Source organism: Mesoplodon mirus, assembly GCF_964341445.2.
Source record: "Mesoplodon mirus genome assembly, chromosome: 3".
In the NCBI taxonomy this organism is placed as follows: domain Eukaryota; kingdom Metazoa; phylum Chordata; class Mammalia; order Artiodactyla; family Ziphiidae; genus Mesoplodon; species Mesoplodon mirus.
Window position 1 is genome coordinate 40819304 of NC_138978.1, and position 26014 is coordinate 40845317.

The 26014-nt window shown below is 41.1% G+C and overlaps 1 protein-coding gene and 1 pseudogene across 5 annotated transcripts in view; one reads left to right on the forward strand and one right to left on the reverse strand.

Annotated features, from left to right (window-relative positions):
• TESK2 (testis associated actin remodelling kinase 2) overlaps nucleotides 1–26014 on the reverse strand; it is a 135223-nt gene that overhangs the window by 34761 nt on the left and 74448 nt on the right. For 3 of the 4 annotated variants that reach the window (XM_082613345.1, XM_082613344.1, XM_082613346.1), the window contains exon 4: nucleotides 3985–4033. In XM_082613345.1, the coding sequence (XP_082469471.1) occupies nucleotides 3985–4033 (49 nt within the window). Of the gene's footprint in view, nucleotides 1–3984; nucleotides 4034–25068; nucleotides 25126–26014 lie in introns of those variants that run through there. The other variant, XM_082613347.1, reaches the window with a different exon arrangement.
• LOC309801448 (BCL2/adenovirus E1B 19 kDa protein-interacting protein 3-like) lies at nucleotides 18996–20170 on the forward strand (annotated as a pseudogene). Its single transcript has 2 exons — nucleotides 18996–19281; nucleotides 19517–20170. The product of its transcript is annotated as a BCL2/adenovirus E1B 19 kDa protein-interacting protein 3-like (transcript).

Genomic DNA, 26014 nt, shown 5'->3' on the forward strand with positions numbered 1-26014 from the left:
CCTACTTTGGGGAAATCATTTAATTTCTCTAAGCCTTAGTTTTTTCATCTATAAAACAGAGGAAATAGGACTGTAGAATTGTGAGAATTATAGCTAATATATAAAACACCAAGCAAAGCACTTAGCCCATAGTGGGAGTTTAGTAACTGGTAGTTAAGATTTTGAAAATGAGAGCAAGTCTTTACCCTCAAGTAGGGTAGAAAAGACAGATAATTATGATGTGCTGACTGGGATATTTATAGGGTATGGGAAATTGCAAACAAAGGTTCCAATTCTTCACCCCTTACTGAATCAATGTCCTTTGACATGTAACTTTGCAGTATGCTCCCAGTGTGGACTCGGGCATGTGACTTGCTTTGTTCAACAGGATGTTGGCCAAGCAAACTTGAACATAAGCAGAATCATGAAAAGCACTTGTGCAAATGGGCTGGCATACTCTTGCTATTCTGGTTTCATCTTAAAAAGGACATGTCCAGGTTAGCCCACTGGTCCCAGAAGAGAATGAGAAACAGCTGGAGCAAAGTGCCCCACAAAGCCCAGCCTAGAGCAGACCACCAGCTGACCTGCAGATGCATGAGTGAGCACAAGTGAGAGCAGCAGAACTGCCCAACTGGGCCCAGCTCAGCTTAGCTGAACCTGCAGAGGTATCAGAAATAAATGTTTATTGTTGCATGGTTTTGTGGTTGGATATTATACAGCAATAGCTAACTGACCATACGGTTATATTTTCTGTCTTTAAAAACCAAAGATTTCCACTTCCTTGATATTTGTGACCAAATGAAAGATAAGGTTAGGTCTTCTGAGTCAAAGACACACTTTTAGATTCTTAATTCAACTTATTAAACTCAAAAGGTTCTACACCTAATCTTTTTTTTTTTAAAGGAACATTTATTTATTTATTTATTTATTTATTTATTTATATTATTTATGGCTGCTTTGGGTCCTCGTTGTTGCACAGGGTTTCTCCAGTTGTGCTGAGTGGGGACTACTCTTTGTTGCAGCACACGGGCTCCTCATTGTGGTGGCTTCTCGTTGCGAAGCATGGGCTCTAGGCGTGCGGGGTTCAGTAGTTGTGGCACGCAGGCTCAATAGTTGTGACACATGGGCTTAGTTGCTCCGTGGCATGTGGTATCTCCCCAGACCAGGGATCAAACCCGTGACCCCTGCGTTGGCAGGCGGATTCTTAACCACTGCGTCACCAGGGAAGTCCCTCTACCTGATCTTTTACCAACTTCTTTCTCTTTAACAAATACTCATTTGCTTAAAAACTTAGAAGTGTATCCTTACTAAAGGTAGTTTAAAAAAACACACCTAAATGTCTTACTGTTCTAAGTTCAATTAATGCCTACAATCACAATGAAGACTTGTGGAAATGGTTGAAGCCCAGAGAAGTCTATATCACCATTGTATATGAGAAATATTCTTCCTAATAATATCAATACTTTATAGGCATTAATAAGAGCTATGCTTGTCTACTATAATTATTGGTAAACTATTTTAAGAGAAATAAGGAATGGTGCTCACATTACTGTGGAGGGCAGGCATTCTGCCAACCAAGAAATATTTACTAAATATCATCCAAGTTCCAAGCAGTATGCTTGATGTTATTAGTAATTTATTTTTATGATCCTTAGTGAAACCAATAACTGTGCTGTCAAGTCAAATTATAAGGCAATTAAACCTAGGAGTCTCCAGAAATCTATGGCATGATGGCTTTTGCTGATCCCCTTCTGAAAACAAGCAAGAACATTTGGATATCTGGGCTTCACGGCCTTCAGCCTATTAACATCATAATAAAGATTGTTAATATCATAAACTATATCAATATCTCATTAATGATACTGGAAATATACTCACAAAGCACTTACTGTATGTTGTATATGGCTATAAACAAGCTAATAAGCAACAGAAAATATTATTTAAGTGCAACATGGCCAAAAGAATGTTGCATTATGATCATACATCTCTGCCGTTTCTACTACACCCACTTTTAAACTTGAGACATGATCACAGATTTCAAAGCATGTTCTTCTTTGTCAATAAAACCAACACACAGGGCCTCCCTGGTGGCGCAGTGGTTGAGAGTCCGCCTGCCGATGCAGGGGATACGGGTTCGTGCCCCGGTCTGGGAGGATCCCACATGCCGCGGAGCGGCTGGGCCCATGAGCCATGGCCGCTGAGCCTGCGCATCCGGAGCCTGTGCTCCGCAACGGGAGAGGCCACAACAGTGAGAGGCCCGCGTACGGAAAAAAAAAAAAAAAAAAAAAAAAAAACCAACACACAAGCCCTTCCAATGAACTCACATTTCAGAAAACAGTGATATAAACAGAGAGTGCAACAAATACTTTTACAAGTGTTTATTAGTTTATTAGTGCCAGAGCTTTGGTGGATAGAAGGCTTGAGAGGAGAGAGTTTTGTCTTTGAGGAATTTATAGACTTATTTCTGAGAAAAGAAATACACAGAAAATGTTTCTTGATCCAGGATGCTGGTTATGGGTGTGTTCATTTGTGAAAACCTAGTGAGATGCACACTTTTCATGTGTGCTTTTCTGTTATGTTATACTTTGTAAAATTTTTTAAAAATCTAATGACATTAACAGCAGTACAGAGCTAAGTACCAAATGAAAAATACTGACAATTCAAGCTGTAATAGTTAAAATGTATTAAGCAATCACTACATGCCAGGTACTGTGTTAAATAAGCATTTTATATTTCATCCTCACAATATCACTGTGAGGTCATGATCTAACCAACAGTTATTTGCCACAATTACATAATTACTCCTTCCTCCCTGAAACCCCTTCCTTTCCGTTCCAGGCCAACACACTCCTGGGTTTTCTTCCTATCTCCCTAGCTACTCTTCGATCTGTCTTTTACCCCAGACTTTTAAAATTCAAATACTTTAGGGCCCAGCTATAGTCCTCTTCCCTATCTAGATTCCCTGGGATAGGTACTACTATCATTATTCCCGTTTTACAAGTGAAAACACTGCAGCACAGGGAGATTCAAACCTAGGCAATCAATACTACAGAGCCCATGCTCTTCACTGCCTCACTAACCCACTTTCTTTGTGTAGCTACACATACTTCACGTTCCGGTATCCTCAGTAATTGAGAAAAAAGACATAGGGTAAGGCACATGGGACCCTCCTTGATAAGATATTAATGATTAATACCAGGTACCAAGCCAGCAGGAAACCAATGCTCTTGCAAATTCTGTTAAACAATTTTCCTTCCTAAATTTCTTAACCTTGTATTTTGGTACTTCTTAAGGAGAAATGTGAAAACATTCTAGAACATAGATTCTCAAACCTAGATGCTCATTAGAATAATCTGAAGAGCTTTCAAGAATACATACGGGCCCTCTGAAGACATACTAAACCTAGAGTATTCCAGGAATCTGTGTATCTAAGAAGCACCCAAGCAAATTCTGAAGTTCGTAACCCAGTACCTGAATTTGGGAAGCCTTTGTTCCAGAGAGGATTCTCTGGTCCTCAGAGGCTGAGTAATGACTACCACATATTTACCTGCCTATAAGAGGCTGAAAATGAAATGAGAATAAAGATGTAAATTCTCCAAGGAGTAGTTTCCTTCAATCAGGAAACTAGAGCAGCAACAGTGGAATTTTAGATCAGGACACCACAAATTTCTGGGTAGTCTGGGAATTTGTTGCCATGATAGAGTTTGCAGCCAAGTGATGCCATCCCTTAGTTTAGGAGGGGGTCATCTAGGCAGCAAGAACCAATATAATATTTGAGCACTCATTCCCCGAGAACTCACCACGTGTTATTAGGGAATCCAAGAGTATTAATAGGTATGGCCACTGTCCCCAGGCTACAGAAGAAAACATTGTTAACGTGCCATTTTTGCATAACCATAAATGCACACATATTTTGCGTACATATGTGAGTAACAATTACAGTGGAACCATACATGCTGAAACTAAGGCAAAGAAGTCACTTCAACACGCTCATTGAAGTCTTACCTCTGTGAGTGCATGCAATTGTCCTTGATGTACACACACACCCATGAACCTACAAAACGAAACAGATGTTTTTTTAAACAAATGAAAAGGACATGAACATAACTAGTGTAGTTGCACATGCGAGACAATCCAATACCTGTGAAGTCTACTGGGCTCCTGTATAACAGCAGTCCCCAACCTTTTCACCACCAGGAATGGGTTTCGTGGAAGACAGTTTTCCTGGGAAGGGGGTGGGGTGGGGGTGGGGGAATGGTTCAGGTGGTAATGCGAGCAATGGGGAGCATTGGGGGCAGATGAAGCTTGGATCGCTCGCCTGCCGTTCACCTCCTGCTGTGCGGTTCCTAACAGGCCGCAGACCGGTGCTGGTCCTCGGCCCGTGGCTTGGGGACCCCTGCTGTATAACAAACCTTGATAGCACTCCTGCAACTTTCTAAGTTTATCATGAAACATCTGGTTGCGGCAAGACCTAGTAGTAAAAAGCAATGGTAGAAGAGGGAGAGGAGCAAGCCTTTAAAAACAGCATGGTATAATGGAACAAGCACCAAACTGGAAGCAAAGAAACCTGGTGCTGGTTTAGCTCTGCCATTATCTGACTACGTGCTCACACACACAGAAAGGTCACTAACCCTATGGGGCTCAGTTTCCTCACCTAGAAAGTAAGTAGGTTGAACTACCCAATCTGATGGTCTGTAATTTACAAACAACAAACTGGGGTTGGGAGCACCCACATTGGCTAGATGACAAAGGGCTAACTTCCTTGACATAAAAAGAACTCTTCTAAATATGTAATTTTAAAAAGAACCCAGTAGAGGGCTTCCCTGGTGGCGCAGTGGTTGGGAGTCCATGCTGATGCAGGGGACGCAGGTTCGTGCTCCGGTCCGGGAGGATCCCACATGCCGTGGAGCGGCTGGGCCCGTGAACCATGGCCGCTGAGCCTGCGCGTCCGGAGCCTGTGCTCCGCAACGGGAGAGGCCACAACAGTGAGAGGCCCGCGTACCGCCAAAAAAAAAAAAAAGAACCCAGTAGAAAAATAAGCAAAAGGTACGTGTATAACTCACACAAAAATAATAAAGGGCTAATAATATCAAAATGTACTCTAATTCCCTCATAATTAGAGAGATGTACACTAAAACAGGAGATACTACCTTTTAAATCTATCAATGAACAAAGATTAAGAATGATAATGCTTGGCGAATTCCCTGGTGGGCCAGTGGTTAGGTTGAGTCTCTGGTCAGGGAACCAGGATCCTGTAAGCCACACGGCACAGCCAAAAAAATAAAAAAGAATGCTAATGCTCAGTGTTGTCCAGAAGGTAAGGAAACTGGGATAGGAAACACTGTTGAGCTCTTGGCACAACTTTTTCAAAGGGTAATTAACTGATCACATCTAGCAAAAATTTTAATTGCTCCAACAATTCCACCTCTAGGAATTTATCTTACAAGTATATTCAATTTGGGTGAGCAAAAATTCACATAAAAGGACATCTACTTCACCGGTGTATGTGAATCTAAATACCCACCAATAAAAACTTGTTAAATATTTATGGTATAGGGCTTCTCTAGTGGCGCAGTGTTTAAGAATCCCCCTGCCAGGGCTTCCCTGTTGGCGCAGTGGTTAAGAGTCTGCCTGCCAATGCAGGGGACGCAGGTTCGTGCCCCGGTCCGGGAAGATCCCACATGCCGCAGAGCGGCTGGGCCCGTGAACCATGGCCGCTGGGCCTGCGTGTCCGGAGCCTGTGCTCTACAACGGGAGAGGCCACAACAGTGAGAAGCCCACGTACCGCAAAAAGAAAAAAAATAATCCCCCTGCCAATGCAGGGGACACGGGTTTGAGCCCTGGTCCAGGAAGATCCCACGTGCCGCGGAGCAACTAAGCCCGTGTTTCCACAACTACTGAGAATGTGCTCTAGAGCCTGCGGGCCACAACTTCTGCACCCACGCACCACAACTACTAAAGCCCACATGCCTAGAGCCCATGCTCCACAGCAAGAGAAGCCACAGCGATGAGAAGCCCGTGCACCACAACAAAGAGTAGCCCCTGCTCGCCCCAACTAGAGAAAGCCCACGCGCAGCAACAAAGATCCAACACAGCCAAAAATAAATAAATATTTTTTAAAATTTATGGCTTTATTCATAGATTGGAATAGTATATAGCATTAAAAAGAATGAATTAAACTTTATGCACTGACATGAGAACATACCCAAAATATACCATTAAATGAAAACATCGAGCTTTAAAATCCCATTTGTATAAAAAAATGTTGTATATTAATAGAAAATGTCTAGAAGCATTAATAATAAATGGTACTGAGGGAGAAAAGGGTAATTTTTAGTGCACATAATTATGTCATATTTGAAGTTTTTTCAACCAACAGGCTACATTTATATATAAAAATAATTTTTAAATAAAAATCATAAATCAATTATTATGATTGATGATTATAAAGTAGGAGAAAATAAATGACATAAAGTCAGTGACAGTTGGGGCTTGGGTTGTCAAGAAGGAAGTCTCATTAACAATACCCACAGGTCCCAAGTAAGTTCTAGTTTAGAAGGGCAAAGGAAAAGGAAGAGACTGACTAAAGTAAGAGTGAAGGCACAGCAGTGACTGTGCTGGAAAGGACCATAAAGTTCCAGGAAGGCAGAGTCCAGGTCATATTCTTCCCTGTGCTCAAGCACCTAACAGTGCCTAGCAAATAGTTTGCTCACTCAGTAAATAATTGTTGAGTGAAAAGAAAGTGAGGGAGAATGCCTGGTCGCTGTAACATCACAGCAGAGTTTTAAAGACATGCTGCTTCAACCAAAATTACTAATGTGGAAATTTCAGAGTTTCTCCAAGAGGTGGTTTCTGGGCCACTGGTTTTCTCTAAGTGCATCCAGAGACACAGTGGGGACTTGAGAAAGGAAAGAACCCAATGAAATATCTAGGTAGTATGGAAAACAGGATGCAGGTTCCAATGACTAGCTGAAACTTACCTCTGGCTTGAGAATAAATAGGAAGCGAAATAACAGAGTAGTTAAAAGAGCTTTGAAGTTAGATGGTGTGGGTTCAAATCCCACCTCCACTCTTTACTAGGCAAGCATTAGTTTCCCTCTCTGTAAAATAGGATAAGTGTCCACAACGTAAGGTTGTCGGAAAGACTGAATGAAATAATGAATGTAAAGTTCATAGCACAGTGACTGGTACACAGTAAGAGTTCAAAAAATGTAAGCCATTTTCATAATTATAACTTAGAAGTGGACCAGGTAAGAATCCAATTTGGTCACAGGTGGCTGGGCAGAAGCTGGTTTCTACGTATGCCTACTCTCCCCTCCACTCCCCATCCTTTGTCCCTACCTCCATCCCCTGCTTTGTAAAAGTGGGACATTTAACTTTTTTCATCTCTCAGCTTCTTTACTATGAAACTCACTACCTAATACAGAAGAGAATGAGGGGAGGAATGTGGGACAGGTAGAAGTCTAAACAGTAATGAACGTAAGTAACACAGAGTGCTGGAAGACTGAATCTGGACTCCTGAATGTTTCTGGCCAGCACAGTATAGCATCTATAAGCTATGCAGATAGAGCATCTGAGAGTTTCAGTTAACATCAGAAACTAGTTGGGTAAAAGATAGGAAGCTGTACTAGAGCAAAGGAAATCCAGGCAAGATAAATGAGAAAACGATCAATCTAGGGGAGATGCAGCTGTAGAGGTATCTTCTTTATTCTTCTTAAAGACATTTTATTTTTTTGGTAATAATTTTTTTATTGAAGTACAGCTGATTTACAATGTTGTATTACTTTCAGATGTAAAGTGATTCATATATATATATATACTTTTTCAGATTCGTTTCCCTTATAGTTTATTACAAACTACTGAGTATAGTTCCCTGCATCATATAGTAGGTCCTTCTTGGTTTTCTATTTTATATTTAGTAGTGTGTATATATTAATCCCAAACTCCTAATATATCCTTCCCCCACACCCTTCTCTTTTGGTAATCATAAGATTATTTTCTATGTCTGTGGGTCTATTTCTATTTTTGTATATAAGTTCATTTGTATCATTTTTTTCACATTCCACATATAAGTGATATCATATGACATTTGTCTTTCTCTGTCTTCATTTAGTATGATAATCTCTAGGTCCATCCATGTTGCTGCAAATGGCATTATTTCATTCTTTTTTACGGCTGAGTAATATTCCATCGTGTATATATACCACATCTTCTTTACTGTAGAGGTATCTTAAAAATAGGTCACTGTTCTCTAAGTGTTCATACAATTCCCCAATCACTGGAATTATGACAGTCGGTATTCCATTCATTTATTCAACAACTATTTATTGAATGGTCACTATATGTAAGGCATTAGGGACAGGACAGTGAATAAAACAAAGTCCCTTCTCTCACAGAATTTTCATTCTAGGGGTAATTCTGTTGGAAAGCAATTGTAATAAAAGGTTAAGTGGGTGTTTTGCAGAATGTGGTTAAATTGTATGCATAAATAGCTGTTTCTAGGGACTTCCTTGGTGGCGTAGTGGTTAAGAATCTGCCTGCCAATGCAGGGGTGACGGGTTCGATCCCTGGTCCAGGAAGATCCCACATGCTGCGGAGCAACTAAGCCCATGCACCACAACTACTGAGCCTGCGCTCTAGAGCCCACGTGCTGCAACTACTGAGCCCACACACCGCAACTACTAAACTCTGTGCACTCTAGGGCACGCATGCCACAACTACTGAGCCTGCGTGCTGCAACCACTGAAGCGCACGCACCTAGAACCCATGCTCCACAACAAGAAAAGCCACCGCAATGAGAAGCCTGTGCACTGCAACAAAGAGTAGCCCCTGCTCACCGCAACTAGAGAAAGCCGCGCACAGCAACGAAGACCCAACGCAGCCAAAAATAAATTTAAAAAATATTTAAATAGCTGTTTCTAGTGAACCTCTTACAGAAAGGATGCTTCTCTGAGATTAAATGGTATTCCTACCTAAGGATAATTCTATTCTCATTACCCCTCCATAGCAAAAAGAGGTAAAGTAAAATACAACACGCTATGTTTCTTCCTTCACTACAGCTTTCTAAACTATAATGGGCACTAACAGTGGTTAATAACTATGGCCTACTACTCGTTTTCATAAAGTTTTATTGGAACAGACACGGTATTTTCTTTCTTTTTTTTTTTTTAGCGGTACGCAGGCCTCTCACTGCTGTGGCCTCTCCCGTTGCGGAGCACAGGCTCTGGACGCGCAGGCTCAGCGGCCATGGCTCACGGGCCCAGCTGCTCTGCGGCATGTGGGATCTTCCCGGACCGGGGTACGAACCCGTGTTCCCTGCATCGGCAGGTGGACTCTCAACCACTGCGCCACCAGGGAAGCCCAGACATGGTATTTTCTATGGCTGCTTTTGTGCTACAACAGCAGAGTTGAATAGTTGTGACAGAGATTGTATGGCTTGCAAAGACTAAAACATTTACTATCTAGTCCTTTACAGAAAGAGTTTGCTCACCTTTGCACTAGAGCATAGAAATCTATCCATATCCACCTAGGGGAATTTAAAACAAGTTATTTAACCTTTATAAATCTCCATTTCCTTATCTGAAAAAAATGGACCTGAAAATAACACTACCTTAAAGGATTGTTAGGAGGATTAAATGGATATTTCAGGGACAATGTTTAGCAATGTCTAGCCTATGATCAAATAAAGGTTAATTGTTTTTTATTTTGTTATTATTAATGATTCTAAATTATGCCATCCCTTACATGGCTATTAGAGTTACCTTTTCAAAACACAAAATATGTCATTTCCTTCTTCATAAACCTTCAATGGTTCCCTTCTGCCCATAGAATAATGTCAAAATTCCTTACCACAGCACTTGAAACTTTCCATGATTTGCTCCAGCTTCTCTTTGGAAGCTCACACTTTCCCATCAGCCTTATTCTTCACTCATCCCTCCCTTTCCTCTGTCTATCCTACAAATATATTTAAATTTACCCATCTTAAAAATTGCTTCCCTTGTCCCTCTCCCTAAAATATGATCCTAATACACTCTTTGCACTTGTAACCAAATTTTAAGGTTACATACACTATCTACATATCTTTAACCTTCCTTCGTTTCTAAACTCATTATAACCTGCCTTCTGCCCACATTACTCTCTTGTAACTTTCCTTACTGTGGAAGATTCAGAGTTTTATTTATCTCTGTATTTCTAGCACCTAGTATAGTACCTTGCACACAGTAAGGAAGCTCTCAGTAAAGATTTGTTGAAAGGCATGAATGATTTTTATGACCTGGAAACTTAAGTGAAAGCTCCTCCCTGAGCTGGAAGACTTCATTTTACTTACTGAAAATTATCCTTCTAGGATCAGCTAAAATTTCATCTTCTCTACAACGATCTCCAGGATGCCCTCAGTAAACATTAGTACTCTTTCTCTCTCTTCCTGTCCCCCAGTACTGCTAACATCCTTCTTTGAAAGACTGCTCATTAGCATAAGTGAAGTAGTCCAGGGTGTGGAGTCAGACTACTTGGATTTGAATCCTGGCTCTGCCACTTACTGATGACCTCTCTGTATTTCAGAGTTTTCCACATGCAAAATGGCTATGTAAATATTACCTAACCTATATGGATATTGTGAAGATAAAATGAGACAACTTGAGCTCCTGGAACATAATAAGCACTAGAGAATGTTAGCTATTCTTCTCTTTACCTTTCTGACTTCTTCTCCAGACTGGAATATAAGAAAGGTTTTTAAGAGTACAGATCTCATCTAATTTATTTCTATATACAGTGCCTGACATATAATGCTTTGCACGTAAGATGCTAAACAAGCATTTCTTGAATGAAAAAGCAGTAATCACCAAATTAGCTTCACAATGTAAACTCATTTTATAAGAAAGAACATTTAGAGGCAGGTATAAGGCTGGAAAGCCAAGAGGTGTTTACTTTATTTAATCAAATATTTATATAGAAGCTAGGTAATAGGATTCTACTAACAAAACAATGGCTACGTTCTAAAGTTATGGATCTCCTAGAAGCTGAAAGTATTTGGTTTGGGTGTGATACACCCTTGCTTCCCTTCCCCCCAGACCCACTGTCACTATGACCACATCATCCACAGAGATGTCACAGACGACACATTCAGGCAGGCACTGGCTTCATGTGACAGTCTTCCCCACCTCCTACTCTCATCGCCACATCACAGTGGTGTCGCACAATTCTACCTCTATGTGAAACTTTTCTGCCAGACCTCCTCACCCTCACTTCCTTTCCAGCACCACACTTCCTACTCACACTTCCTACTCCCATCACCACATCACAGTGGTGTCGCACAATTCTACCTCTATGTGAAACTTTTCTGCCAGGCCTCCTCACCCTCACTTCCTCTCCACCACCACCATGTCGAAAATGGTGTTACAGAGCTGGCAAGCTGAGACAGGCATTAGCTTTATATTGCAAGAAGAGCTTGAGCAGAGTTAATCATTCCAGTTGCTATAAACAGAATATATTTTAAAAGGTATATATTACTCATCCTTAACAGGGAAATGATTTATGCCTAGAAAAGCATTTAATATCAACAATAAGTTTTTACTGAAATTTTTATTGCTTCTTTAATCAAAATCTAAACTGTGGCTGAAGCTTAAAATCACTTTTGGTAAGAGACAGGATCTAAAAAAAGTTACATTCTGATTGATTCTTATTCTCCACTACCACCACCCAAAATCATGCAAGATAAAATTACTTAGCTCGGGAAGGGAGCACTTTCTTAATGGATATGCTTGAGAGTGAGTGATTAGATTACTCAGCTTTGTTATTTTTAATTTCATATTACACACACATTCACGTTGCTTTTGATTCTTTTAGACCAGTGCTTCCTAAATTTTAATGTGGAAACAGATCACCTAGAAATCATGTAAACTGCAGACTTAGATTCTATAGGTCAGGGGGGACTTGAAATTCTGAATTTCTAAAAAGCTCCCAGGTGATGCTAATGCTGCTTGGTCTATGGACTTACATGTTGAGTGGCAAGGCTCAGTGTAGACCAAGGATAGCTAGCTGATCACTACTCTAAAGTTAGTAAGACTACAACAGGAAACTCCCAGCTCTGATACTACTGGTAAACTAGACTTTGACCAGAGACTTTGGCTCCCTCTAAGTAGAAGTATTTTTGACCGAGCATGCTTCTGAATTGCCAAGGCACTCCATCAACACCACACTGGTATAGCATCATCATTTTCTACCTTTAACTGTTTTATAATATGCCTTATATCTCCCCTACTAGACTATAAGCTTCTTAATAGCATTCTCTTGCCTGGCATGTGACAGTATATAAACACTTGCTGGGTAATTTAAAACACAACTCTGACCACTCAAAAATTACCGAGTGCCACTGTGTGCCAGGCACTGGTAATGATCATAATAATTATGATAACAACTAACTCAAAGCACGCTTACCATCTAGGCATTGTTCTAAGCACTTTATGTTATATTCATTGTTGTAATAAATTTATTTATTTATTTATTTTTGGCTGTGTTGGGTCTTTGTTGCTGCACGTGGGCTTTCTCTAGCTGCAGCGAGCGGTGGCTACTCTTTGCCTCTGTGCGCTGTCTTCTCATTGCAGTGGCTTCTCTTGCTGTGGAGCACGGGCTCTAGGTGCGCGGACTTCAGTAGTTGTGGCACACAGCCTCAGTAGTTGTGGCGCACGGGCTTAGTTGCTCTGTGGCACGTGGGATCTTCCCGGACCAGGGCTCGAACCCGTGTCCCCTGCATTGGCAGGCGTATTCTTTTTTTGCGGTATGCGGGCCTCTCACTGTTGTGGCCTCTCCCGTTGCGGAGCACAGGCTCCGGATGCGCAGGCCCAGCGGCCATGGCTCACGGGCCCAGCCGCTCCGCGGCATATGGGATCCTCCCAGACCGGGGCACGAACCCGTATCCCCTGCATCGGCAGGCGGACTCTCAACCACTGCGCCACCAGGGAGGCCCGGCAGGCGTATTCTTAACCACTGTGCCACCAGGTAAGTCCTACGTTGTGTTCATTTAATTCTCACGATAACCCAATGAAGTAACACTTTTATTAACCTAATCATATAGATGAAGAAACAGGCTCAGAGAAATTAAGTAACTTGCCCAAAGTCATAACAGCTAATAAGTGGCAGAGCCAGGAGTCAAACCTAAACAGTGGGTTCCAAAGTCTGTGCTCTCTCTGTTTTTTTTTTTGGCCGCACCATGTGTCATGCAGGATCTTAGTTCCCCGAACGGGGCAAACCCGCACTCTGCAATGGAAGCGCGGAGTTTTAACCACTGGACTGCTAGGGAATTCCCAAAGTCTGTGCTTTTTTTTTTTTTTCCCCCCCAAAGTCTGTGCTCTTAACCACAATGTTATATTACCTCTCCATATAGTTATAAAAAGGATATAAAAATGATTAAGACACAACCCCTCCACTTAAGAAGCTATTGGCTACTCAAAAAATTGTTGTGGCAGCTCACAGCCCCTGATCAAAGTCCAAATTCTTTAGCGTGTTATTCAAGAGTCTGAATGATCTGACCCCAACCTCTCTTACCTCATCTATTGCATCGACCTGCATTCTCTATATTTCAGTTATATAACCTGCCTCCCCTAAATATGTCCTGAATTCTCCCATTTCCACTTTCATTTTGTTGCTAGAATGAGTCTACCTTTCTAATCAAAATTAATCTTTCTCTTCCCTATACACTCATATCACTCCATTTAAACTTCTATTGTAACACTTATCAGGCCTGCCTTCTACATGTTTTAGCTATGTCCACCTCTTCCACTCAGTCAGAGGATTCTTGAGGGCAGGGATGTTATGTATGGAAGGGAATGGCTACTTGTTCACTTCCTTTTTCCTCCTGAAGTAGACTACATTTCCTAGTTGGTTAAGACCATAACACTGAGTTCTGGCCAGTGGTATAGGGGCAGAAGTGATTATTTCCAGGCCTGTCCCATTAAAAACCTCAACACTGTCCTCCATATTTTATTCCTTCATCTGCCAGCAGATGCAGAAGACCCAGTAGAGGAAACTGAGGCCTCGTCCTAGGTTAAAAAGAGCTCCCCTTCAACCTCCACACAACATGCATTGGCCTGGAACATGAGTAAGAAACAAGCTTTTGTGTCTCTATATATACCTTAAACACTGCCTTGTTCATAGTTACTGCTCAGTAAATATTTACTGAATTCAATTAAAAGTTAAAATTCTTATTCCAAGGCAGGACTTTTCAAGGCCCTACTATTAGCCAGCAGTCTCCAAAACTGGGGAATAAGCGAGACTGAAGAATGGAAAGAAAATTACAATTTTTACTCTTTTTTAATATGAAAAAGAGAAATTAAGTTTTACTAATATTTAATAAGGGTTGATCACAGCACCTGGGGATGTGCTCAAAAATGTTTTCCTAATGGGATACTATGGAAGACAGAAGATATCCAAAGATGTTCATGTCCTAATCCCTAGAACCTGTGAATATGTTATGTTAGTAGGCAAGTAGAATAAATTAAACTGCAGATGGAATTAAGACTACTAATCAGCTCACTTTAAATTAGGGAGATTATCCTGGATTAGCAAAGTGGGTGCAATGTAATCACAAGAGGTATTCAAAGGTGGAAGAGGGAGGCAGAAGAGTCAGTATCAGAGGGATACAAGGTGAAAAAGACTCAACTGGTCTTGGCTGGCTTTGAAGATGGAAGGGGACTACAAGCCAAGGAATGCAAAACAGACTCTAGAAGCTGAAAAAAGTAAGAAAATAGATGCTCCCCTAGAGCCTCCATAGCCCTCCTTGAATTTACCCCAGTAAGACTCATCAGACTTCTGACCTACAGAACTGTAAGATAATACTTTTATGTTGTTTTAAGCCATTAGGTTTGTGGCAATTTGCTACAGCAGCCATAGAAAACTAATAATAGATACACAATCAAAAAAATTTATGGGTCACTATTCTATGTTATAATGCTCACAGATCTAGGATAGACTTTGGGATTTGACTCTTTCTAAACAAGCATAAGGAAAATAATAATGTTATTATGTTCCTTCGTGGCATTTACATCCAGTGGGTCAAATATTTATTGAATTCTCAGTTATGTATAAAGCTCAGAGTTAAACATTAAAGTTTAAATGTTATGCCTTCTCAAAAGTTTATTACCTAAATAGAAGAATGAGGGAGAGGTGTGATTGTAGTCTAAAACACATCTATCTATCCTCATTCTGAAAAACAAAACACTGACATTACTGTCAGACTTGGACCTCTTCAATTCTGCATAACAGGACCTAGTAAGAGGTCTGTGGCCATTGTATCAAAGCTGTCAAGAAAATTACTACTTATTGCTCACCTACAATATACCTGGAAACTGTGCTAGGTGTTTTATAGGTACTACCTGAGATGAAATTACCCCCATTTTATCATCTAGGAAAATGAGGTTCAGAGTATTTAAGTGACTTGACAAAGATTAGAGAAGGTACTGGAATCTGGATCTATTAGGCTCCAAAGCCTATGCTTTGTTCTGTGACAATCAGTATGGAAGAAAAAGGCCAGTGGTTCAATAATAATTTCATTTTTGATTCATAAAAAACGGTCTATCTGTAAACTAATGAAAATCTTACTGGTTAGCTTTAAAAGCCTTTCTACTGCCAACTTTGAGCAATAAAAGCACCATCCATATTATAAGAGTTCTTCTGACCTGTACTGGTCTTTCCAGAAAAATGTCTGACTCCAAAGTTTGGTAAAAAAACAATTAAGAGGCCTGAAATAAACCTACAATAAAATATTAAAGTGTGGAGCTTCCCTGGTGGTGCAGTGGTTGAGAATCCACTTGCCAGTGCAGGGGACACAGGTTCGAGCCCTGGTCCAGGAAGATCCCACGTGTCACGGAGTAACTAAACCCGTGTGCCACAGCTACTGAGCCTGTGCTCTAGAGCCCGCGAGCCACAACTACTGAGCCCGTGTGCTACAACGAACGAAGCCCACGCACCTAGAGCCTGTGCTCCGCAACAAGAGAAGCCACCACAATGAGAAGCCTGCGCACCATAACGAAGAGTAGCCCCTGCTCGCCACAACTAGAGAAAGCCTGCGTGCAGCAACGAAGACCCAACACAGCCATAAATTAATTAATTAATTAATTAAAAAATAATAAAAAAATAAAATGAACTGCTTTGCATTTTACTCCCAAATAAAGCAAAGATACCAACACTCTCTTAGACTAGAAAAAATTACCAATAATCAAAAAAGGAGAAGAGAGGGAAACGGCTCAGAACTCAAGGCCCAAAAGAGCTATGAATGTTAGATCCATAAAAAAAGGAGTACTATACTTGGGTGAGGCTTGCTGCAGTTCAAACGTGTTTTAGAGGTATTACATCATGGAAAACTGGTTGTGCGAGGTCATAGATACGAAAACTCATAAGGAAAACTCAACTGAACAGACATTAACCACCAGAGCCTCACATCAGGTGACACTAAGCAGAGCTGGTTCAGTCTGGCTTTCTCTTTTCTCTCCATGGTTTTTATAGTCCAATTTTAAGATAGCTAAAGGCAGAATAAACATTCTGCAGCCATCACTAGATAATGTCAATAGCACTATATATAATAACAAAAGGACAAATCAAGTTCATGGTCAAATTTTACTTTTTCTTAGTGAAACAATACAAATATCTAAAAAGTTTAAATTAGATCTGCTTGCTTATAAATATTAAACCAGTTTAATAAATATAAAAACATCCTAGATTTCTGAGAGAAAAATATCCTCTATCTTGAATAACAACTGAAAGTAAAATGAGACTAAGAATGAATTCATTCTGTATTTTCTTTATTTCATAGAAAAACTTAAACCACACTGCTCAAAACTGCCATGCAAGTAGCAAAATACCACGTCTCCTGACAAAGGCAGAACTATTAATACATATATGTGCAGTGACTTTAAATGTTCCCAGAATGTTTTTTTTTTAATCCAGGAAGTTCAGAAGAGAACTAAAATCCACAAACCCAAGTATATAGATTGTCTCCCCAAGCACTGAAAAAGCTTCTTCCCCCTTCCCAAATTTATCCTTTAGTCTACAATTACTCATAAACTCACAACAAAATAGTAAAATATAAACACAAACTTCAAATTATGTGAGCTTACTTCTGAAACACCTCCCAATGATTTATTTCTTCCCCAATTCAATACAACAAGCATGTATCAAGTAAATACTAAGTGCAAGGTTTGTACTCTCCATAGATAAACAGAACACTTAAATTTTTTTTTACGGCCTGTCATGTATATACTAAGCACAGTGCCAGGCAATGAGGATCAAGTGGGGGCCACAGAAATAAACATGATGGTTCCTTCTTTAAGGAGTTCACAAATAATGATAATAGTAGATAACATTTACTGAGCACTCATAATGTGTCAGACACTGTTCTAAATACTTTATAGGAATTACCTCATTTAATCCTTATGAAGACATTATGTAATAGGTACTATTACTATCTCCGTTTTACAGATAAAACTGAAGACAGATTAAGTGGCTTCCCCCAGGTCACACAACTAGCAAACGGCAGTCATGACTGGATCCTTAACTCTTTTTTTTTGCTTAATACGTTATCTATTTATTGTTGTTTGGATCCTTAACTCTTAAGCTTTATGCTATACAGGCTTATTATATGATGCTGCAGATGATTATAATAATAGCAGCATCAATAATAAAAATAATAGCTCAGATTTAGTGCCTTGCATTGTGATAAGCTCTTTTTTTTTTTTTTTTTTTTTTTTTTTTGCGGTACGCGGGCCTCTCACTGTTGTGGCCTCTCCCGTTGCGGAGCACAGGCTCTGGACGCGCAGGCCCAGCGGCCATGGCTCACGGGCCCAGCCGCTCCGCGGCATGTGGGATCTTCCCGGACCAGGGCACGAACCCGTGTCCCCTGCATCGGCAGGCGGACTCTCAACCACTGCGCCACCAGGGAAGCCCTAAGCTCTTTTTAAAAAAAATAAATTTATTTACTTTATTTTTATTTATTATTATTATTTTTTTTGCGGTACACGGGCCTCTCACTGCTGTGGCCTCTCCCATTGCAGAGCACAGGCTCCGGACGCACAGGCTCAGCGGCCATGGCTCACGGGCCCAGCCGCTCCGTGGCATGTGGGATCTTCCTGGACCAGGGCACGAACCCGCATCCCCTGCATCGGCAGGTGGACTCTCAATCACTGCGCCACCAGGGAAGCCCCTATTTACTTTATTTTCGACTGCGTTGGGTCTTCGTTGCTGTGCCTGGGCTTTCTCTAGTTGCGGTGAGCAGGGGGCTACTCTTCCCTGCGGTGAGGTGGCTTCTCTTGTGGAGCACGGGCTGTAGGCGCACGTGCTTCAGTAGTTGTGGTGCGCGGGCTGTAGAGGGCAGGCTCAGTAGCTGTGGCACACGGACTTAGTTGCTCTAGCAGCATGTGGGATCTTCCCCGACCAGGGCTTGAACCTGTGTTCTCTGCATTGGCAGGCTGATTCTTAACCACTGCGCCACCAGGGAAGTCCCATGATAAGTTCTTTATGTACTTTATTTCATTTAATCCTCCCAGTGAAACGAGCAGGACCCTGTGGGGCTCCTTGGCACAGAAGCCTTTCAAACAGTTGCTAATCTGGGAAGGGAGGGGATGCAGAGACAAGGGAGGAGCAGTCAAGAAACAAAGTGCAGGGGACTTCCCCGGCAGTCCAGTGGTAAAGAATCATGCAGGGGACGCAGGTTTGATCTCTGGTTGGGGAACTAAACTCCCACATGCCGCAGAGCAACTAAGCCTGCACACCTCAACTAGAGAGCCCATGTACTGCAATTAAGACCCAATGCAGCCAAAAATAAAAAATAAATAAAAATTTAAAAACAGGATATTCGTTAAAAAAAAAAAAAAAAAAGAAAAGAAAAGAAACAAAGTGCAGTGTTGCTGCCCGAGAACCAGATGGTCCTGATGCGACAATGTCGTCTCAGTACAGCAGCCGCCGGCCCCAGACAACAACTGTGAGGAAGGTGAACAGTCTCTGCCCCAACCAGCGGCCTCAGCAGTTCCTGCGTGGAGGTCCCCATGAACAGTAGCAAGGCCAATGACAATGGCAATGGGAAAAATGGGGGGGCTAGAACATGTACCCTCCTCATCTTCTATCCACAATGGAGATATGGAAAAGATTCTTTTGGATGCACAACATGAATCTGGACAGAGTAGTTCAAGAGGCACTTCTCACTGAGATAGTCTTTCCCCACAAGAAGTTGGGCAGATCATGTTTGATGTGGAAATGCACACCAGCAGGGACCATAGCTCTCAGACAGAAAAAGAAATTGCAGAAGGAGAGAAAGAAGTGGATCCTTTGGGCTTCCCTGGTGGCGCAGTAGTTGAGAGTCTGCCTGCCAATGCAGGGGGCACGGGTTCGTGCCCCGGTCCGGGAAGATCCCACATGCCACGGAGCGGCTGGGCCCGTGAGCCATGGCCGCTGAGCCTGCGCATCCGGAGCCTGTGCTCCGCAACGGGAGAGGCCACAACAGTGAGAGGCCCACGTACCACAAAAAAAAAAAAAAAAAAAAAAAAAAAAAGAAGTGGATTCTTTGAAGAAAATCGTACACTGGGTATCTGACTGGTTCAGTAGACCTGAAAACGTTCCACCTAAGGAGTTCCACTTCAGGCACCCTAAACATTCCATTTCCTTAAGCATGAGGAAAAGTGGAGCCATGAAAAAAGGGGGGATTTTCTCTGAAGAATTTCTTAAGGTGTTCATTCCATCTCTCTTCCTCTCCCATGTTTTGGCTTTGGGGCTAGGCATCTACCCTGGAAAACGACTAAGCACACCTTCTGCCCGTACCTACTGAGGGAAAAGAAGAGCCCCTGGGAAAGAGTGTGACTTGTGAAGTGGTGTACTATCACAGTAGTTTATTTGAACTTGAGACCACTGTAAGCAAGACCCAACCTACACCCTATTTTTACATATCCAAGTTCCAGTAACTCTCAAATCCAGTATTTTATTCAAACTCTGTTGAGGCATTTTACTAACCTCATTCCCTTTTTGGCCCGTAAAGCACTTTAGAATTTCCTAACAGAGTTTACTGTTGTTTAGGAATTTGCGAGGGCTTCTTTTCTGCAAATGCCACCAGCAGATTATTCTTAATTTTGTCAACAATGCTGTTGTCTCCTTTTAGTACCATCAGACTTAGACCTGCATCATTCATGGTATAAATTTTACTCTTGCAAGATAACTCCCATCATTCTCTTAAAATGAGACCAGGTTAGCAATTGATATAAAAGCTTTATTGTTTTGTTTTTCAAGACAAAGGTAAGCTTCTCTAAGCTTGAATTTACAGTTATTAAAAAAGAAAACAAAAACAAACAAACAAAATAGGACACTAGAAAAAAATACCCTGGGCAATAAAAAATTATTTTTAACCAAAAAAAAAAAAGAGAGAGAAAAACAAAGTGCAGCCTTGGGGCAGGGCCCTGGTTCTACCTCAAGGGATACACATAACAATATCTTTGAGCTCTTCTACAGAACTAAAACCCCCAACAAATGGAAGACGTTAGCATTCTTCATTCCAGAGAAGATCACAGTTTGATTAACCTCAAGAAGCTCATCAGGAGACCACCTAGGCCAGATTAAAAGCATGCAGGCCCTGTACACACCCTGATTCTTATCAGCAACCACACCCTTGAACCACTGCTATAAAACTCCTCACCAAATCTCCCCAGGTTGGGACACACAGTTTTTCAGGGCACAGGCCCGCTGTGTCCCCCGTTTGTCTGGCAAAGCAATAAAGCTATTCCTTTTCACTTCACCCAAAACTCTGTCTCCGAGATTCGATTTGGCACCAGTGCAGAGAGGCCAAGTTTTCGGCATCACCATCAACCTGGTACAGTAATACTATTATTATTCTCTACTTCACAGATGAGAAAACTGAGATTACAGAGGTTACATAACTTACCTAAGGTCCCCTAACTACTAAGAGACACAACCATCCTGAACCTCTCCTCTGAATTCCAGACTTGTTTACCCAACTGTCAACTTGATATCTCCTGATCTCCCATCCCCAAACCTGTCCCCTATTCAGTCTTCCCCAATGTAGTTACTGGCAATTCAATTCTCCCAGTCATTCAAGTCAAAAAGCTAAATAAGGGGCTTCCCTGGTGGCGCAGTGGTAGAGAGCACGCCTGCCGATGCAGGGGACGCGGGTTCGTGTCCCGGTCTGGGAAGATCCCATATGCCGCGGAACGGCTGGGCCCGTGCGCCATGGCCGCTGAGCCTGCGCGTCCGGAGCCTGTGCTCCACAACAGGAAAAGCCACAACAATGAGAGGCCCGCGTACCGAAAAAAAAAAAAAAACCTAAATAAGAGTCATTCTAGATTCCTGCTTCCTTGTGCTAATATCCCACACCCAATCCATTAGGAAATTCTATTGCCTCTACTTTCAAAAATATCCAGAATCCAATTACTTCTTTCCACCTACACTGCTACCCATAGTCCAAGCTCTCTCTAGATGACTGCAATTGCCTCCTAACTTAATTTTCCTCAGTTATAATTTACAAAGCTTCAAATAGGTATATAATGAAAATAGAACCCAGGGCTGCCCATATCACCACTGAATCCTACTCCCCTGAGAAGTAACAATTATTTTACTGTTTCTTCTACTTACCAACACAGCTCTAGCTAACTAACATACTTATACTGCTATTTCTGACCTTCTACTGACTTTCCAGTGTGGAAGCTGAGCGTTCCACCCTCTTAAATTACTTCCTTTCAAATATTGGGTAAAAGACAATTTTGGGTAAAATCAATACTTAGGAGAAAAAAAACTCAGCATTTACATTATTATGACTGATGATAATCACTACTAAGCCAAGTAATATATTATAATTACATTTTATTTCTTGCACAATTTTTAATGTTTTGCCTAATTTTTCATTTGCTTAGTTACTATATGCCTACCATTAATTCTTCCCAAAGCCTCCAAGAGAATTGTAAAATTCTTCTGAATATCAATATCCACCATGTCAAACACATCTGGAAATCCATGAATTCTTTCCTTAAACCCCACTCCCCAATATTTCTCCTGGAGTTCTTGATCCTCCCACTCCAGTTTGGACTGCTTATTCTCTAGACTGTTATCCAGCAGTCACCCTGGGTCTTGCTATCATCCTTCTTTCCAGATCTTACACCTTCCTTTTTATTTTTACTTAGTTGTTTTGTTTACCCCCTTGTTTTTGATGGGACACATCCCCCAGAAGCTTTAAAAGAAAAGCTTTTGCAAGGGCAAAGTTTTCAAAATGTTGCATGTCTGAAAATGTCTTTACTCTCATGCCTGACTGGTAGTTTGACTGGATACAGAGTTCTAAGTAGGAAATAATTTTCTCTCAGAAAGCATTGTTCCATCGGTAGAGCTTCAAGAGCTGGTGTTGAGAAGTCTGATACCATTTTAACTTTCAGTCTTCTATATGGCATCTCGTTCCCCCCCACCCCCACCAGTGGAAGTGCTTAGAATCTTATTTTTATTGCCCATATTCTAAAATTTCATAATCATATGCTCTGGGGCGGGTCTTTTTTTTCATTCATTGTGCTGGGCACTTGGTAGGACCTTTCACTTTGGAAGTTCATGTTCTTCAGTTGTAGAAAATGTTCTTGTATTAGTCAAAAACAGACTTCCTAGATTGATCCTTTAATTTTCTTATCTTTTCTCTCTTATTTTCCATCTTTGGCTTTTCTCCATTAATGGATGATTTCCTCAACTTTATCTCCTTGGCCTTCTAGTCAAATGGTTTAAATAAAACCATAAGTAAATAATCATACAGAACCATATATAAATAAATAATTATATTTAAAAATTTCCAAGAATCTTTGTGGTTCTCTAATTATTCCTATTTTATAGTATACCATTCTTGTTTCATAGATGCAGCTCCTTCTCTAACCTCTCCTGGAAGGATATATATTTAGAAGATAGTAATTAGAAGGTTTTTTGGTAGTTACATTTTAAAGTTTTCTTCTTTTACTTGGGGCTCTTCAATTTCTCTAAATCCACCAATTTCCTGGCAGGTGGTGGGGGTGTGGGTGGGAGGCAGATGATTCCTACCTGCTTAAGAGCCACGTGATAGAAGAGGACTAGAAGTCTCAAGAGCCTCACCATTCAGTATACAGACAATCCCTTCATCTCTCTCTTCTCAGTATAACATTCCTTCCCCATCTGCTGTCAGATGCTTTTAGCATGCTTTTAGATGCTTACCTAGTATGAAGGTAGGTAAGCGTTCTAACATTCTGGTTCATTTTTTTCCCCAAAATAAAAATTCATCTCTTGTCGGGGTGGGTGAGACTTAACTGATTAATTGCAAAGAATGGGGATGGTGACTTTTAGGCCCAGTTATCCCTGAAAAGACTTTCAATAGTCCTCCTATTTTCAGCCCAAGCCTGACATCCACCTTCAGATCCAGAGGTGAACTGTAAGTTTTGTACGTTTCTGTGATGCAAACTGGCTTGCTTCTATGTAGTATCTGCTTCTATAGATACTATTTTATAGGCACTGGAAATATTGGGTTGGCTAAAAAGTTCATTCGGGTTTTCCATAAGATGTTACGGAAAAACCCGAATGAACTTTTTAGCTAACTCAATACAGTGGTGAACATTATAAAGTTCTACCCTCAGGGAGCTCACCCTACCCTGGAGGCTATAAACCATAAATAAACAAATGAATAAATATTTTCAAAGATGATAAGAACTATAAAGACAAAGCAGAATGAGGGGATAAGTAGTGATATTGGATGGCTATTTTAGACAGGCTAGTCAACAGAAGTCTCTATGAGGAGGGGATAGCTCAGAAGAAGCATGCCAAATGATTCTGGGATAAAGACATTACTACAGGAAACGGGAAAAGAAAGTACAAAGACTCCGAAGTAGGAAAGAGGTTGGTGTATTTGAGAAACAAAAAGGTCAGTAAGGGTGGTGGTTAGGATGGTGTAAGCTACAGGAAGAGTGATCAGAAATAAGGTCAGAGAGGCAGACAGGACAAATTAAGGCCTTGTACATCAAAGCCCAGAGTTTAGATTTCATTTGAAGGGTAACAAAAAGTCACAGAAGGAAATTCAGCAGTGGGCGATGGTATGATCTGATTTACCTTTTTAAAGTTCAATCTGGCTACCATGGGGCAAGAGGGGAACTGAACTAGGATGCTGGCTTGTGGAGGTAGTAAGTAGTAGGCAGACAGGGCATATTTTAAAGATAATGCTAAACTACTTGAAGGTTTGAGGTAGGGTGTAAAGGAAAGATATTAAGGATGGCACCTAGGTTTTTGGCATAAGTAATAGATGAATGGCAATTCCATTTGCTGAGATGGGAGAGGTCTAGAAAGTAAAAAATGGGGGCGGGGTAGGAAAACGATCAACAGGGGTCCATAATACATACTCAATAAATGGTAGCCATTGTTTATATTAAAAATCATCTTCCATTATGTCGATTATATCTCAATAAATTTTTAAAAAATCACCTTCTTTCTGGGGTTGTACTACTTCACTCTCCACAGATGATGACATAAACAGTACTGAAGCTTATTCCACATTTTATTTTACAGAAACTTGCTGGTTATATGAAATTAGAACTTAGACTCAATTCCCAAGTCATTAGACTTTCTACCTTAGTACAGAGAAGAGTAAACAATATTAAGACCCCCCCTTACCAATATGCTAGTATTATAAAATTTGCTTTGAGGGCTATATCGACACTCTTTCACCTAGTTACTCACTAGGATTACAATGATAAAATCAAAAAGATGCACTTTAATCCATCATTTTTATTTATTTATTTAAAATACTTTTTAAAATTTTATTTATTTGGCTGAGCCGGGTCTTAGTTAAGACATATGGGATCTTTGTTGCAACACACGGGATCTTTTAGTTGCAACATGTGGAATCTTTTAGTTGCGGCATGTGGGATCTAGTTCTCTGACCAGGGATTGAACCCGGGCCCCCTGAATTGGAAGCACAGAGTCTTAACCACTGGACCACCAGGGAAGTCCCAGTCCATCATTTTTAAATGCTTCCCATTTATTCTGAACAGCACACACACAGACACACACACACACACACACACACACACATACTCTGAGATAATATATTTTTCAAACCTGATCATTTAAAAATTATTCAAGGGCTTCCCTGGTGGCACAGTGGTTGAGAGTCCGCCTGCCAATGCAGGGGACGCGGGTTCATGCCCCGGTCCGGGAGGGTCCCACATGCCGCGGAGCCGCTGGGCCCGTGAGCCATGGCCGCTGGGCCTGTGCGTCCGGAGCCTATGCTCCGCAACGGGAGAGGCCACAGCAGTGAGAGGCCCGCGTACCGCAAAGAAAGAAAAAAAAAAATTTTTTTTTTCAAGGACTTCTCTGGTGGTCCAGTGGTTAAGACTCTGTGCTTCCAATGCAGGGGGCCCGGGTTCAATTCCTGGTCAGAGAACTAGATCCCACATGCATGCTGCAACTGAGACTGCATGTCGCAACTAAGAGTCCACATGCGGCAACAAAGATCCCACGTGCCATAACTAAGACCCAGTGCAGCCAAATAAATAAATAAATATTTTAAAAATAAAATAAAAAATAAAAATTATTCAACATTAACTCAATGTGATTTCTAACCTGGTCCATTCCTCTCTTTTAACAAAAGGGGAAACGAAAGCCCAGAGGTCAAATAACTTGTCCATGAGAACACAATTAGGAAATCATGGAGTGGTGTTAAGTGCATAAGAGGAATAGTTGAAGATAAGGCTGGAAAAACAGATCAGACATTAGCTGTCAGCCTAAAGAATTTTTGACTCAATTCTGAAATAAATGGGAGCCACAAAAGGTTTTTAAGAAATAAGCTATACAATTAGAGCTATGTATCAGAAAGAGTGAAAAGGTGGGCAAAAAGATAGGAAAAATAACTCACTCCAGGCAAAAGTGAAGAGGACTGAATTGACAGATGCATAAAGGAAGAAATAGATGCAAAAGTCTTTGAAGATTTAGAATCAAGAGCTCAGCTTCTGATTAGAAGCAAGGAATAAAAGGAATAACCAAAGATGACTTTGGGATTTTCATA